Source organism: Platichthys flesus, chromosome 2 (assembly GCF_949316205.1).
Source record: "Platichthys flesus chromosome 2, fPlaFle2.1, whole genome shotgun sequence".
Taxonomy (NCBI): domain Eukaryota; kingdom Metazoa; phylum Chordata; class Actinopteri; order Pleuronectiformes; family Pleuronectidae; genus Platichthys; species Platichthys flesus.
The window spans coordinates 2,869,952-2,887,816 of NC_084946.1; the positions used below are offsets into that span (position 1 = coordinate 2,869,952).

Genomic DNA, 17,865 nt, shown 5'->3' on the forward strand with positions numbered 1-17,865 from the left:
GCCGGCCCTGACACCACTGATCCAGAGACAGACGCACATATTAAAGATCCTGTTGTACTGTGTCAGAGTCTCAGTTTGAGTCTGCTTCCTCCTCACTCCCCCTTTGACCCTCTGCTCCCTTCTCACTTTACCAATAAACACCAGCACTGACCACAAGTTATTAGGACACTTACAGACCTGACATTTACCTTGTGTTTGTTTGATTTGCTCCAGAGTTTCTGAGACACATTTTTAAACCTGCTACACAACACGAGATTTAACATAATAGGACATTAAGATTAATGGGGTCGGAACGATTTGGAGTCATGATCCTACATCATTGATTAATAACCAAATACATGTGACACACACACACACACACACACACACACACACACACACACACACACACACAATGCAGACAGCCTTCCCTATAATGTGTAAGGAGGGAATTGTAGGTACACTGAAACTAAGTCCTTGTCACCCTCACTTATTGTGTGTGTGTTATTCAAAATATTGATTGTCCCAGAGGGAAATTTGTCTTTGGCCAAAGTGCTACAGCAGCTGCCGAACAACTATACTAAAGTAAAGTTATAAAAGAAACTATAGTAGTATAAAATCCTGAACATTGTGGCATAGTTTCCTTTGTTGTTGTTGCTCTTGTGATAAACCTAGTGAATACTAAACAAGACAATTTTTTCTGCGTGAAATCTTGAGTATTTAACAATTGTGTGAGTGTGAGGGTATTAAAATATGTTGGTCAGTAAGTCGGAGATGTGCTTCTTTATTAAACTACTTCTTCACTGAAGTATCCTAATGCAGTAGAAGTGTTGGTCCAGGGACACTGGAGTTAAGCTTTTCCGTGTTGCTTCTCCAACTCGGTGAACAGCAGCACAAGGGTGCCCACCTGACGATAAGCATTGCCAGGTGGGAAATTAAGTATTTTTAAGTATTAAGCTTGAAATCACTGTTTTTTTAAAAAAAAATTATCATACACAACCAGCGTAGGGATGGGACGCCATACCAACGTTTTCTAACCTGTGTCAAGATTCCCGGGTGCAGTTGTTTTGAAACCCTGCTCCAAAATGTGGTTTAGAAAGGTCATGTCACGTGATCATGGCTAAGTGACTTATTCGTGCATCACACAAAATGATCAAATTATCGTTGATCTTGGAAATTTTTGCATTATTGAGCGTACATTGTATAGAGGGCTAAATGATCCTACATATACAACAATTATCGTACATCTGGCCACACTGCTGATGATCCTCTACTGACTTGCACACAAATTCATTATACAATTTCGAAGTAAGCATTGGCCATGCTGCTCAGTATCTGCTCTTTGCTTAAAGCTCAGTAAACAGTTCATCAATTCTCACTTTACTTTCCCTCGGTTCATTTTTCCGGTTCACATACCCACTAACCTGTTTCTGATCAGTATTAAACTCATGGTCACTCACAAAATCACTCACTGGCACATTATTCTTCACCATATCCCATGCAAGACTCTCCAGTGTTTATCCTCAGACTGATTCCAAGTTGCCGACCCTGCATGTCCCTGTCTAACCTGCCTTGCCTAATTCCTTGAAAAAACCTCAGCCTTCTGTTCCCGAACATAAGATATGTCCCTGTGATTCTGGTTCGCTATTTTGCGTACTTATCTGTCAACCGGTGTTTCTTCCCCCTTTGACTGTACATTTCTGTGAAGATTCCTGACACCACTGTGAGAGTTTCTCTTCTCTTTTGCATGTTCTATCCTTTTATGTTTTCCAAGCTGTTTTCCGGATCCACCGTCTACTCATCTGATCCCTGCGTTGGCAGGGATCAGATGAGGGTCTAACCATAGAGTTTACGTGTTTGACCAATGATTGTACATTAAGGTAGACGTTGCATATCCAGTACCTCCCACTGTGAAAAGTGACCAGAGCCTGTTGATCGATTGTGGAGTGGAGTTGCGTAATTAAGGTCCCAGTGATGCACCCCCCTGACTAATCATGAGCAAATCTCAGTTGACGGTTTCTTAGCTGATGTTTGTACAACGCAAATCAGTAATTAACGGGTCAAGTAAACAAACGAAACAAGAAAAACTAATGTTCTGTAAAAGCCGTTTCCAGCTGCTGCTGCCTCTCCTCCGCCTGTGGCAACAATCACCTGCCATACTTAGACCGCACGTAGCGGCGCTGCTAGAAGAAGTGGAGGAGGTCTCTGCCTCCACCTGGCGATGGATGGAGAGAAATAAGAGGCAGGGGATTGAGAGAATCTGGTCTCTCTCTCTCTCTCTCTCTCTCTCTCTCTCTCTCTCTCTCTCTCTCTCTCTCTCTCTCTCTCTCTCTCTCTCTCTCTCTCTCTCTCTCTCTCTCTCTCTCTCTCTCTCTCTCTCTCTCTCTCTCTCTCTCTCTCTCTCTCTCGTCCTCAGGTATGTCTCTTTACCCTCCGCTGCGGTCCAGCCACCGTCAGCAGCAACTATTACTACAAACGGCTCCGGCTGCTTCAGTCTCTCATCCAGCTGTGGAGCCAACACAGAGTGTTTTTTAAAGCTGTGCTATAAATCCAAACTTCGAGGATTGAGTGATTGATTGATAGACTGAGTGATTATAGAAAGCCTGAGCCATGGCGACAATAGGAGATTTCGACCCACTCAACTCCATCGTACCTGCTACAAAGATTGAAGTCACCGTCTCCTGCAGGTAAGAAACAAGCATCTTCTTACAACATTCAATGGCACTGAGTTTGTTTTTGTTGCATTAAGATATTTATATCTGTTTTAAGTCAGTTTGTTTATGAGCCTCTGAAATCACTGCGCGTAATTTCCAGCCGGTTTCTATTCATTATCAGACTTTTCCTCCTGCTGTCAGTCAGCATCGTGCATCTTTACCGTGCACGGACCAGCTCTTTTTTCCTTAAAGAAGAATTAGCATGTGCTGTGGGTGTAGAAGTGCGTGGGGGCGCAGCAACCAGCAGCACCAGGATTTATTCTGAGTGCTTTGGAGAGAGTGCAACTCTCACATCACATGGATGCGCTGAGTAGACTGTGTTTGGAACAGTTCTGATCAGACGAGGAGAGGAAGACAAACAGGAATCCTATCTATAACTCAGTCACGCTGTAATACAAAATGTAAGGTTTAATAAATTAATTGAGGGGAAGTTTTTTAGTTTTTATTATTTTCCTGTTGGTTGTTGCAGCCTATGCCTCAGTAAAAAGATGCTTCTTATTAAGAACCTGATAAAAAGCTAAATGAACTGTATTCATGATCAAATAAGTGTTGCAAACAGGAAATGTCTAATGTGAAGTGATGGCATTTATTTGGTGAATCATTGAAGTCATTGCCGGAGACAGAGATTACCAAAATAAAAGGAATACGAGGGGTACAGTAAAGAGAGCCAGTGAAACTCACCATTTTCATCTCACTATGCGACTTGGTGAAGTGATTCTTCTTTTGTTAAAGAGCATGAAAAGCAAAATGTCACACTGCTGTTGAGGGCTTCATTGCTGACGTTTGTGTTAGTGTTATGGCGATGATGGTCGGTCACAGTTACCAAGCAGGCCTCTCTCAAGCAGGTGTAATTAATCCTTGTAACAGTGACTGTAGTCAACTCAGGTGGGTCCAGCCCCATTCACTGGAGTGAGGCATCATCAATGTTGTATTAGAGCTGGTTTGTTTACTGAAAGTTAACTGACTGATCTAAACACTTCAGATTTCATTACAACTACCCTCCTGGCTGGTGAGAGGGAATAGATTCTACAGACATTCAGGTTCTTATTCCTTGATAATTACACTTCACTGGGTAAACTGGATCACTAAATGAGATTTTTTTATATGTACACAGGTCATCACTTAAAAAATGTCTTAATGACTCACATATCTGAATGTTAAGTGAATATCTCTGGTCAAAGTTCACCCAAGTTGAACTCCACCCAAAGCCACAGGATTGGCCACTGGAAGTGAATGTGTGAGTTTGTGTGACCCTGCACTGAGTGCAGGTTAGGCTGCGTATGCTTCACGTTCACTTTGAAGCTTTTGTTTTGAAACACCTTCCCTAAAATGATTATAATCCTTAAAGCTGCACTAGTCAATATTTGTTTCACATTGTCTTTAATGATCATGGTCACTTCAGCGCTGAAGGTGCCCGAATTGTCGAGCACTCCTGTATGGTTTTTATATGCTTCATACCAGTGCTCTTCTCTTTTCCAGCTTTGACTCATTAATCCCATCTCAAAAGCAATAACTCACCTCCATGTTTACCGTTGCTGGATTTACGTTTGAGGACTGCAAAAGTGAAAGTTAGAGCATTGTGCAATAAAGACACAAGATGTGTTCAATATTAATAGAATTTGAAAAAAATATTCAAACAGCGCCATTCAGTCAGTGGGGGCGGGCCCTTAAATATCAGTCTGTGGATCGAGTTGTACATGATTTCTTCTACGTCCTTGAATAACCAACTGCCAAAATGCCCCACCAGAACATTTTGATGATTTGTTTCTTTTATTACACCAAAAGGGAGTCACTGGTGCTGATCTCTGTCATTGCATTCAGAGAATCACGTCCTCTTCAGCAACTTGTCTATAAAGTCAAAGCCCAACATTCATTTAATTTCTGTAGTGCTTTATATCAAGCTAAATTACAATGCTTTCATGTTGATAAGCTGTGATCTTGGGTCTAAAGATTGTGTTGATACCTTAACAGACCTCTGAAATATAAATCAGAAATCCATAAATACTTTGTTGTCATTGCACAAAATAATAAAAAAAAATTGTTGTGCAGCAACTAAAAAAAGTATCCATACAGATACACATTCCTACACTCACACCTGTCCCCAATCATAAATAATAAAATAGGCCAACATGCAATGTATGTAATAAAAATACAAACTTGTACAATTCATACATGTGAATAGCAATCAAGCAAATCCAGTTTCATTTTATTAGTATTAAAATAAAATAGAATCTGGTTTGTCATGGGTGCACAACAACTTCATTGTGGATAAAACAGGTAGGATGAACTTACCTCACTCTGCTCCATAGACTGCAGTCAAACAATAAAAAGTGTCTGTATATTGTAGAACTGTTTGAGGAGTACACACTTTATGACAAGAAATCATTCTGAAATAGCTGTGGAGCATCAACACAGGACAGGAGAACAGCCCATTCCTAACAATCAGGTTCAGAACAGTCAACAGTGCTGTCCTGCAGCATGTTTATGTTCTAAATCATCATAATTGTCATTTCCTGGGAATATCTTGCAAATTGATATGAAACTTGTAATTTCCTATGTGGGAATGTTGACCATAAATAGTATCAAAATGATGTTAAGAAAATCATTTGGATTACAAACTTTATTTGTTTAGGTATACATGCTGGAAAAGGGTATTAAAACTAAACCCAGCTGCCATCCATTTAGCTTTCCCCTCTTTTCCCAGTGCTGACAAGGCATTAGCTTCATCTTCTTTTTCCTTCTCATCGGAAAAGCTGCAGTTTCCCAAACAAGCCAACCTTTGATCCTCACTTTACTGCTTACTAAGCGTCTTAAAACTTTCTCATTTAGCCCAAAGTCTCATTACTGCATGAGTGCTGATGAGCGGTCAGAGTAGGCTATCTGAAGGTGATTACGTGACTTGATGTCTAAAGGGCTCTGCATTACCACTGCAGGTGGTAATGAGGTGGTTTCCTTTACCCATTTTGGCTCACATGCTTGACACAGAGGTTCCTTTTCAAATCAGAGACCTGAGTGGAAAGGGAAACGGGTCAGGGGAGAGTGAGGAAGAATGGCGTCTGTGTACAGAATTATAATGTTAAGACACACAGGCAGCAGCATCAAGTCATATCTGCTTTAAATATTTTACACTGTACGTGAAAGCTGCTTGACGTCACAGTGGGACAGAAATAGAAGGGGAGACCCATTGTGCACAGCAATTAGAAAACTACAAGGCAAGAAGGGAAAAGCCTCTGCTGATATCAACATTGTTCCAATTTATATCAAGATCTGAAACTGTCTCACTTTGACGAGTACTTCATTTGCATTAGGAGATGTAATTATATTTCGATTACATCAAGATACTAAAACCAACAAAAATAATGAATGTGTAAATACAAAGCTCTATCAGTGTAAAACTGATATTTGATATCTGAAAGGTTGAGTATTCAGTGACAATTAGGGATGGGCGTTCGATTAAATAGTCTTCATCGATCGTCGGGAGAATTAATGACGAATTTTCGATTAATCATTCATATTTTCAAGTTCAAAAATTCACTATTTATAGGCTAAATTAAAATGCAGTGAAAAAACAAAGCGTGTTTCCTCATTGAGATCTTTATTACAAGATGAACAAAATATGCGCTGCCGTAATCTTAAGCAGCGGAGCCGACAGCTAGAAGCTGGTGCTACCAAACAAAACTGACCCTCGTTTTTTTTTTCTTCAAAATAATATAATAATAATAATAATATAAAAAACATCATGTTAAACAACAACTTAACCACATCTATATAATACTTACGTCTGACAAGATGTAACTCAAAACTATCAAACAAGGCACAGAGTCGAGAAAGCTTCATAAAAATAACCAGTAACTCACATACAGCCCCAGCCTACGGGTTTGTGTTGAGAAAGATGAGCATGTTAACATTCCCCGAGGTCAGACGCGAACGCAGCCTGGTAACCGTCAGTCCAGCCGCCCAAAAATATCTCCATATTGTCACTAAACACTGAAGCACCAACTTAAAATAAGAACGGTTCGGAAGATGACTCAGGTTTGGCTGCAGTGTCAGCATGTTGCATTTGTCAGATGGCAGCGTGCAGTGTGTGTTGGTTACACAGGCAGTCAGATAGAATGGCCTGTGTTTGAATTCTGTCTTATATAAGTGGCTGCCAGCCTGCCACCCAAACTGCCGCTTCTCCTCAGGATCCTATTAGACAAGCTGAGTGTTCAAGGCAGCCTGCACCCTGCAGTCTGCAACTGGATCATTACAATGAGGCAGGGGGAAATAAATTACCTCTCCTTTCTTGTGAGCAAAGCACCTATTAACCCCAATATTAACCCACCATGTGTCCCTGACTGCCAAGTATAAAAATGGCTCTCTAATGCCGGGAATTGACTGAAATTGATGTTATAGCCAAGAAAGTTTATAATAATTATATTTTGTGATTGCAGTCATCCCTTTAATTAGCTGAAAATGAATTCGGACAAAATCGTGTTTAATACCAGTTTAATTTAGAGGGCCCCCTTGGGGTACCAGAGAGGATATAACTTGACTGATTATGAGACATATGATTTATACTTTTTTCGTCATAAAAAATAATTTATTAAAACATTTTAGTTAATGCCTGAAAGGGTGCTAAAGCATACATTCTATCGCTGTCCTAGCATCTGCAAGTTCAAATTTAGCACCTGCCTGTTCACACCTTCAGAGTAACATTAGCTTTAAAGCTTTACATGGTGCACTTAAGCTTTCTACTGTTTCAGCAAGGTACTTTTACTTCCCAGAAATCTGCATTATCCATCATTCATAAAACAAATCATGAGCAGTGACACAACAGAAGTCTCACTTTGTGTTAAGACCATATTTTGAAAGTCACACACTTCCTCATGATAAATTGTGTTGTATATGGTTTCATAGCCTCTCTCAGATGTTTGTACCGCAACATTTGCCATTGCAAAGTGAGATTAATGAGTAATAATAAAGTCCCAAACCCTGCGTGTCAGCTCTCTGCAGAGAACGGACCAGTCTTTCCCCTGGGAAATACACCACCACCTTATGTGCACAAATTAACCAAACATAACAACAAATAAATCAAAAAGTAGAAAGGAATTGTTGCATGTGAGAATGCAATATTTAGAGTGCACAGTGTAGCAAAACTTAGACATCAGGTATGAAAATACATCACAGGGCAGGTTATAATGTCGTAAGGAAATGAATTCTGGTCTTTTGACCATCAGATGCAAATTACACAGGTCCAATACCTCAATATCCACTCCTCACTTTAAAGGACACATTACTATCATCATTTGCACAAAATAATCAAACACGAAATATAAGGCTGAGGGTTGAATGTGTGTTCAGAGCAAGCTAACTGGAGGTCTCATTGACAGTGATGCCGGTAACGCGTTACTTAGTTACTTAGTAACGCGTTTCTCTAATCTGATCACTTTTTTCAGTAACGAGTAATCTAACGCGTTACTATTTCCAAACCAGTAGGGGAGAGCGGGGTTACAAATTAATACAAAATCTTATACCTTTACTTGTAGACAAACTGCCAAACAGGAAGTGATTCTATGAATATTGTTTCAATGGTGGAGATCAGCTCCTTTGAATATCTGTATCAGTCCCATATGGTTTGACCCAGTTATCGACCTGCTGTAGTTTCTTTGAGGACATATAAGAAGAAGACATATTCAACTCGGTCTGCAGACTGAAGATACACTGTGTGGAGGCGGTCCCAATTGACATTGCTACAGAGTGCTGGTCGCCTGTTTGTTCACATTTTGTTAATATTGAACGTATCACATAAAATTTATCACTGCAAATCTTTGGACCACTGACAATACACATGCCCTGTGTAAATTTGATAAGATGAATAGTTTGCGAGATTTTGTTTTTCATATTTAATCAGAGAATTACTTGTGTTCAAACACAGTTGGGGATGGATGGAAAGGGAAGTTTACAAAAATGGACTTCAGTTCCAGACAGTGGATGCCCTTCGTGAAGCCATCTTCGCACTACCCTTTTGGAAACACTTGCATCAAGCATGCCAAAACGAATTTTTGAAGTGATCAACAATAATGGTGGAGCTACTCATTACCGAGTCAGTTTTTGACACTTTAATTTCTGTTTTAGGAGTTTTTTTTTTTTTTGGAGTAGTGGTCTACTTTTAAGATCTTAAGATCCATTTATTCGTCCCAAACACATGCACAGACATGCAAAGGCACACTCATGCAGGTAGGGAAATTTAGTCTCTGCTTTTTACCCATCTGGTGCAGGACACACAGAGCAGTGAGCGACCATGTACGGCGCTCGGAGAGCAGATGTTGGGGGAGTAAGGTGCCTTGCTCATGGGCACTAGACAGGGTAGGGAGACTCTTGGATTTTTGGACAGATCAATCCAGGTTCGTCTTTTGTTGCTCTCCGTAGAGTCGAAACAGAGACGAACCAGAGACCTTCTCTGCCCATAGTCCAAGTTTCTGCCACTAGACCACCGCCTCTGAAAAATTGATCAGCTGATGAACAGCCTACTTCAGTTAAATTGTTGTTTTCGATAAATTGCCTGCTAACAACTTTTGGGCTCTTGTTCCCATTTCTTCTTTTTGCATTTTGAAACTCTACTTAGAACCTTCCTAAGATTCAACAGTGCAAAATGCAAAAATTCATGCAATTTTTTAACTGGTCTTAAGATTTTGATCAGGAGTGTACTTGACTGACTGATGTTCAGTTTTGGCAGGGCATTATTAACTGTTAATACACAAAGTACTTAGTAATTATGTCTTGATGTTTCCAATAATTGTTTCTGAGAAATGACACCCAGGTGAAACAATACGTTTTCAGAAATTTCCGTCACCTATAGCTTCCTTTCTTTTAAGGAAGGCTTGTAACACTGTATCCTATTAGTTCAAACCCTCCTCATTTCCAAACCATCAATAAATAAAGTCACCTGGTGTCTGGCTTGTGCAGGACTGAAATAAACATGGAGCAATCATTTCATTCAGACCAAATTAAATGATTGGTCGGTGTATCTGTACCTCACTAACTGACCTGCCAGCCTGCAGGCACCTTTCCGTGCTCTCACTGTGCATGACAGGATGCTTCAGCCGGAGAGGCAGGGAGACACAAACACCACAGACACACAGACACATACAACTGTTTTGGTCTCTGAAGCAGAGATCAAAGCAGTTGTCAGGCTGTGCACGTTCATGTGTTTTGGGGATGGAGCTTTGACTGACATGAGGTGGGATGTATCATTTTTTAGTAGTCTGCTCTTGCTCAATTTCCCAAGACTACCAAGCCTTGCTTTAAGCTTACAGGGTGATGCTATACCAGAATACATAGATGAGTATATCTTTATCTCTCTTTTCCTCACTTAGTTATATTGTTATATAGACCTATATAGTATATAGTTCATAGTGATTTGAGACCTTTTAATAGCCTCAGATCAGGGACTTGTGTCTGTCCTCGTTCTGTTAGATCTCAGTGCAGCATTCGACACAATTGACCATCAAATTCTATTACAAAGACTCACACAGTTAATTAACATTAATGGAACCGCCCTTAACTGGTTTAAATCGTACTTTTCTGATCGCTCCCAATTCGTGCAAATTAATGATGAGTCATCTGTGCGCACCAAAGTAAACCATGGTGTTCCCCAGGGTTCTGTGCTCGGCCCAATTTTATTCTCATTATATATGCTTCCATTAGGAAACATTATTTGTGAGTTATTTACTAACCCGGGTTCACACCGGACATTTCAGTGCAGCATCAAGCCTTAAATTACAGCTGGCTCCCATCCACTCCCATGTTAAAACTTTGTGCCGGTCACACCGGAGGTTGAAGCAGCCTTGGCGCAGCGCGGTGCTTCAGCCTCCGATGTGACTGGCACAAAGCCGTGCAGCGATCTACTGGATCAACGGGTGATATTATTAGCGCTGCCCAGCGTCGCTTCAGTGTCCGTTGTGAACAGCCAAGTGCCGGCGCGATAGGGATTAGCACGGTGCTTTGCCGTCGCGTCCACGTTCTGTGTTCCGTTTTCAAAATGAATGCGCTGTCGATGTCTTCTAAAAACAGACTCAATGGCAGCATCTACACATCTCAGCTCACCAGCGGCAGGCATGTTTGTTGAAAATGAATTCAACCCAAGGGCACTTTGATGACGTGGTTGATTACGTTACCGTTGATCATCTGTCAATCATCGTATAAAGCCCGCCCTGACAATCTGATTGGCCCGGTCGGGCATCATTTTTCCTCAACGGAGCGACTCCAGACTGAACTGCCCGACCAAAAATGTTGTGGGCGGGGCTAAGTTCGTCTGGCATCCAGGCTAGTCCTTTCGCAAAAAGATGCAGAAAAACTAGTCCACGCCTTTGTTACATCGAGACTGGACTATTGTAATTCATTATTATCAGGCTCCAGCAGTAAGTCGTTAAAGACTCTACAGCTTGTCCAAAATGCCGCAGCACGTGTCCTGATGAGAACAAAGAAAAGAGAGCACATTTCTCCTGTGTTAGCACCACTACACTGGCTTCCAGTTAAATCCAGAATAGAATTTATAATTCTCCTCCTCACCTTCAAGGCCCTTAATAATATGGCGCCATTTTACCTTAAAGAGCTGTTAGTACCTTATAAACCCGCTAGAGCACTCCGCTCCCAGAATTTAGGCCTACTTGTCGTCCCTAAAGTCTTTAAAAGTAGATTAGGAGCCAGAGCTTTTAGCCATCAAGCTCCTCTGCTGTGGAATAAACTACCACTTTCAGTTCGGGAGGCAGACACCATCTGTTCGTTTAAGAGTAGGCTCAAAACCTTCCTTTTTGATAAAGCGTATAGTTAGAGCTAATTAGTGCGGCAGAACGTTACTTGTTCTATTTTATGACACATGACACACGGAGCTTCTCTTTCCAGCTTCTCCTTCCTCTTCTCCATCCCTATCCCCCTTCCCCGGAATCCCTTTGCTTTATCACCCGCAGATCCAGGGCCTCTGTGGCCGCACCATGGATTGCGGTTTGTTGATCGCGCACAGGGGGTCGCGATGGTGGATCCAGTGTGGCGGATTCTGTGTCATGTGGGCTGATCGTGGTGGTAGTGGCAGGCCCTGTGTGGCGGATTCTGTGTCATGTGGGCTGATCGTGGTGGTGGTGTAGGACCCTGTGTCGCGTTGGCATCGGGTATGGGCATTGGACCAGGACCGCGGCGGCGGCTCGTGATGGGTGGCGATGGACGGTGACTGAGGACTGGAGTGGCGTTCTGGTCTGGATGGTGGATCGTGGTCCTGCTGGTTGCTGACCATGGACTGTGATTGCAGCGGGACTGCTTGGCATGTCATGTTGGGGTTGTCCTTCGGGATGCTTACCCTCATCAAATGCTGCTAGAGACTTTAATCTTTAATCTTGAAGACTTTAAATCTTGATGATGTTTTCCTGCACGTGGCATCTATTGCACTTCTGTCCGTCCTGGGAGAGGGATCCCTCACATGTGGCTCTCTCTGAGGTTTCTACGTATTTTTACCCTGTTAAAAGGATTTTTAGTAGTTTTTCCCTACTCTTGCTGAGGGTTAAGGACAGAGGATGTCACACCCTGTTAAAGCCCTATGAGATGAATAGTAATTTGTGAATATGGGCTATACAAATAAAATTTGATTGATTGATTGATTGATAGTGAATTTAGAAATAAAATCAACCTATAACAAGTGAAGTGGACAGAGGGATTGAAAAGGTGTTTCCTCACAAGACACAGTGCTTCTTGGAGCGAAATGCATTGAAACATGAGCAGCTTTTGCTCAAGCCATTTCTGAAGTTAAGTCACAAATCCATTCTGTGCTCCTCTCATACTAGGTGCCCCATTGGTAGCACCGACACCATGTGGATGCTGTTAAATTCTTTGGCTTTCAAACAATCCAAATCAAACCCCAGAGTTCACTATCTGCATAACAAGGCTGTCTGCTTAATATTGTTTTCCATCACCGACTCGTCACAGGCGATTGAGCATACTGCAGCTGAATTGTTTTCCTCAATTTGTTGACTGGTAATGTTTGTTGTTACTGTAATGGCCCTGTCCTTGGTGGTCTTCGCAGTTAGACACGTGTAATTTTCGGAACAATCTCCCGTTAGTTTTTGAAGTCCGAGAAAAAATGCTCTGATATTTTAATGAACAATTCTATCATGTATTCTCCACCTGTAAACAGCTTTCCATGCCTTTCCTTATTAGCTGCCAAGAAACTAGCAGCAGCAGTGGAGACTTGATCCACTTCTTGAACACATATTTGCTCTGCGCAGCTTTCTGCAGCGGTTCCAGGTTTAGCCCATCTCCACCTTGGTACTATTCAGCATATGATGTGTGCTTGTTCTGAAATTGTTATAATTTCCTCCACATATCAAGCACACTGGTAAGCCACCATTGTTGGCAGTGAATGTAAAAGAATCCATCAATGCAGAATTAAGCTCTTATCCTCCAAGACTTTGGGGGATTCTTCCATGGATAGCTTACAAAGGGATTGAGTCGGATACTACGTCGAGGGGCAGTAGAGGTATAAAGGATATGATGCATATTTTAGTGGACGAAATATATATATTTTTATATCAGTGTGAAAGTATCACCCAAAGTCCCAAGATAAGATGCGTTCCCTTTGAAATATTATCCACTGTGCAATAATAAGAAAAATTCAATAAAAAGAAAATTAATTTTTCATGTTATATTTGGTCAAAGCCACAAAGAGCCACTGCAGAGGGGCTAAAGAGAGACACATGTGGCTCCAGAGCCTTGGGTTGCTAACCCCCAGTGCCAAAGAGGTTATTCTTTTGTTTGTCTGTCTGTCCATTATTTAGCAGGATTATGGAAAGTTTCCTGTATGGATTACAACAAATCCTGATGGAAAAATGTGGAGTGGGTCTGGAAAGAATCCATTGAACTTTGTGGATCAGGAACAAGGGGGATACAGGACTATTTCTCTTTTTTAAACATTGCTACCTAGGGCATTATTTTTGAGAAATTGTTGTTTATTTCTCAGATAATAATTTGTGGAGTTTAATTGAAAAAAATCTGAGCATAATTATAACTATATAATAGATTGGAAGGGGTCTCCGACGGACATAAATGTGTTTTCTGGGATCCTTAAACATGTTCTTTAGGATTTTATCAGATATTAAAATTCTAACTTTCAAAATATAACAAAGGTAACCTAAGCTAATGAATTTGGTTCTATGAAAAACACAGCTCCCATGATATTTCTCCATTGAACTCACTATATGTCATCATTACCTGTTTCCCTATTGCTATTTATCCCCTCTGTTCTCCTGGGATCAGGTTTAAAATAGAAGAAAGAGATTGTGCTTATGTGTGGACTATGGAGATGGACAGGTCTATTCTCATAGCTCCTCACTCATCTGGCTGGTCTTATGAGCAAGTGACATTTAACCAGTGACAGTCTTGGGCTTACGGGAAATGTTGTTCATTAGAGGCTGACAAATGGAGTGACCCACATGACATAGTACTGTGCTGGGCTATTTCACGCAACAGTCATATTGATTTCTGCTAATAAAAGTATCTTTTCAGATTTCAATGGGGTTTTCCTACTTTTCTAGGGTTCTGGTTTCTTTGTGACCATTCAGCCCTGTTGCATATATATGTACAGTTTGTATAATACAAACTGTCACACTATATTGACAAGGGGGGCCTAATAAAGAGAAGGGCACGCATGAACACGAGTATACTGGAAATGTACATGGTCAGAGCAGCATGAACATGTGAAGATACACGGTGCATCTCCCTGCAGTCACCCTGACTCCCTCCTCCCCCATCTCCCTGACAGCTACAAGCCCCGGAGAGAGGAATCTTTCAATGTGTCACTTACTGATCCTCTTCACTGAACGCTGTTTTTAAAAGAAAATCACTATCAGTCGTCAGTGATGTGTCAGGACGTTAGGAGGGAATATGGGTCGTGATTCTGACAGTGATTTGATGTTTGTGTGTGATTCATTTCCCTCGCTACTCTTTCGCATTTGTGTTTGCAGCTGAGTTGACTGAAAAAAAGACAACACATTTAAATGGTGCCCATATTACACCAATCAATCACAGGGCTGACTGAGTGGGTAATGTAAGAGTCTGTTGTAGGATGTTGTAATTTTGAAAGTCACATACCAGGATTTTTGCTATATTTGCTCTGTTTGTTGATGTTAATGATCTTTTCTACAATGGAGTATTAAGACCATGTTGAAGGAAAAAAAAGAGAGCTTACAACAACAAATTTGTAACATTATGAGAAAACTAATCTCAGTTTGAAGCCTGTTTCGGTTAGTGGAGAGAGCGATCAATGACCTAGCGCACGTCTCCGCATTGCATGCGTTTTGTACACTTGCTCATTACGGTCCACACTATCAATTGCACATCTCACTGTGAAACTGTTATCTAAATAGAATGATAATTGTAAAGCAAAGCTTGTTTCCTGTTGCCAATAGGGGGCTCCATCAGTATTAGTACATAAAGACTAATAGATCTGTTCAAGTAGGGGCTCTGATGTAGCGTGAGCAATTTTGTGTCAATTGGACAATGTTAAAGCAACTTCATTTTCACACTGATCAGTAGGTGGCACTGTGACCTTGCACTAATATTAATATATGGAGCTGTTCAGGTCAGGATTGTGATCATAGGTCAGTAGTACAGTGCCGGTAGGAAAATGCAGATTGGATTTACAAAGTAGTTCCTGTTTCATGGTGAATCCGTAGGTGGCGCTATGACCCTGAGGAAATATTGACACATAGAGCTGTTCAAGCTTTGACTCTTATCATGAGACAGAAGTTTGGTGGTGATAGGACAATGCACAGTGGAGTTATGACAATATCGTCTCCTCTTGTTGGGATGACATTCCCAGAAGTTGAAGTTGATCCGATGAAAGCCCTACGACAAGTTCGTCAAAGTTAATAAGTGGAAAATAGCCAAAATGGCCACTATAGGAAAATGCACAGTGGAGTTATGACAACATCGTCTCCTTTGGCGAAGGATGAACCTTCGCCGCACCTCAATGTTTACAAGGTTTGAGGAAATGTCACAATTCTGACCATGGTCCTATGACTTGACTTGATGAAAGCCGTGCGAAAAGTATGGCAAAGTAAAAATTTGGAAAATGGCTATAGCTAGATCAACTAAATAAAACTAGAAATTAACTAGCCAGAAAATAAGCTAGCTAGCTAACAGCTAGTTACTATTGTGTGTGGCGGCGGATACTGACTTGAACTTAATTTTGCAAATAGCAGTGCAGTAGAAGTGAGGCAGAATACCTCACGTCTGGTGAGTGGCCCAGTCCTTCCTATGTTTTTCTGCATGTGGTCCTCGGGGAAAAAAGTTTGGACACCTTTGCTTTAGAGCAACTGTGAAACAAGAATAGGTTGTGCATCACTGAACTGGTGTGAGTCTATACAACTAAATAGATATTGATAAGAGATAACTCTGAAAATAGCTTGATTGTTGATTTCTCACTTTTTTTCCACTTAGAGCCAATTCAATTTCACAGATCTTTCTACTTCAGCAAAATCTGCTGAAATTGACACAAAGATGTGTAAAATGACTTTAGAATACAATGAATCGGAATGGCTAATGGTCAAGCACATACTTTTGCAAAAGGCCCAACAGCCCCATTAACTCCTGCACTAAATATGTAATGTTTGTTTGTAAAAAGGTCGTAAACAATTGAATATATATATATATATTATCTGCTTTTTCCTTAAAGAGACATTCACATTCGACTCAAAACGACTCTGGAGCCACATTTGCAACCACATAAGCTCTCGCACAAGGGTACACGCAAAACAAGATAAAACATTTCTTACAATCATATTTTTACATGTTTGGATAGATCAAGTATTTTGAATATAATATTAAAAAAGAGAAACCTTTTAATAACAGTACAAAATCTCAAGAAGCGTAAATTCCTCTATATATTTTCCGTTTGAGTGGATTTATCAGTATGATGGAAATTCATCTTGAGATTCTAAATAATGAAATTCCCAGACTGGAGTTACCTTTGAGTCTTTTCAATAGCAAACTATGCAGAATTTACACAACACACACAGTTGTTCAAAATGGAACTGGCCCCAAGTTCACAAAATAACTAATACAAAGAGGCGTTTCATATTAACAACAATATGAAAAATCAGACATGAAATCATCATCTTTGTCTATCTGCCGTGTCCTTCCGCTGTAGCAAACTCCCTGTTTGTCAAGGTCACAGCAGTGAGACACCTGGTCAGTGGGATTTTCGGTTACATCACTCAACTTAAATTGCAGCCCAAAAATATTAATTTCTTTGCAAACTGCCCGTTCAAATAGTCTCTATTAAAGTTGTAGTTTCATTATCCATTCAGAGTCTGTCCAGGTTTGTTGTACTGGACTAGACACCATTAGTTGGCACAATAAAAGTGTTGAGATTCTTGAACTGCAAGGCCGACGTGTTCTTCATAGTTTACGGGTTCCACTTCTTGTCAGTTGGAGCCTAGTGCCTTTTTCGGTGTGAACATTTCCTTCAGGGGATACTGTAAATTCCATCCTTGCTTTATGGTGAATTTATAAACGCATCCAAAGAGATGAGGAAACAGTGATATCATATCAACGCTGGCTGCATCATGGGGACTGCAAACAGAGAAATGGAATAATATTACCACAAAAATCCGGAATGTACAGTAGACTAGGAACTTCTAAACCTTTGGCTTGTGGCCTCTTAAAAAGTATCAGTGTCTATAAGCACTACCTTATCATAACTTGCATGATACCAACTGTTTACCTCTGCCAAGGAGATTATGATTTTGCCCCTGGCCATTGGCTTGTTTGTGTGTTTGTCAGCAGGATTTCCACAAAATCTACTGAACAGATTCCTTGAGACTTGGTGGAAGGATGGGACATGGGTTAATAGAGTGCCCATTCAATGTTGGTGCAGATCTAGATAAAGGGGATATGATAAATATCAGGGGATATTCCCAGGGAATATGATAAATATCTGGCATATTGAGCGGATTGATGGGCCTGTACCCAAAATTATACAGTAACTAAAATTAAAAGAGATAAGAGGGTATTTTTATATAATTATTTCATATGGATAATTATTTCTAGCCATAATTTATATAACAGTGGCAAAGAATCTGTACATATGCAGATATATAGTTAACACATATGTGCAATGTAAAGGTTAAAGTTAGTTCAACTA

At 40.7% G+C, this 17,865-nt stretch overlaps 1 protein-coding gene across 2 annotated transcripts in view; it reads left to right on the forward strand.

Annotated features, from left to right (window-relative positions):
* The first annotated feature begins 2,427 nt into the window (after positions 1-2,427).
* The window catches only part of LOC133959432 (copine-9-like), a 193,495-nt gene continuing 178,057 nt past the window's right edge, over positions 2,428-17,865 (forward strand). For both annotated transcript variants that reach the window (XM_062394596.1, XM_062394595.1), the window contains exon 1: positions 2,428-2,666. In XM_062394596.1, coding sequence (XP_062250580.1) covers positions 2,590-2,666 — 77 coding nt within the window. In that variant the 5' untranslated portion in view covers positions 2,428-2,589. The remainder of the gene's footprint in view (positions 2,667-17,865) is intronic.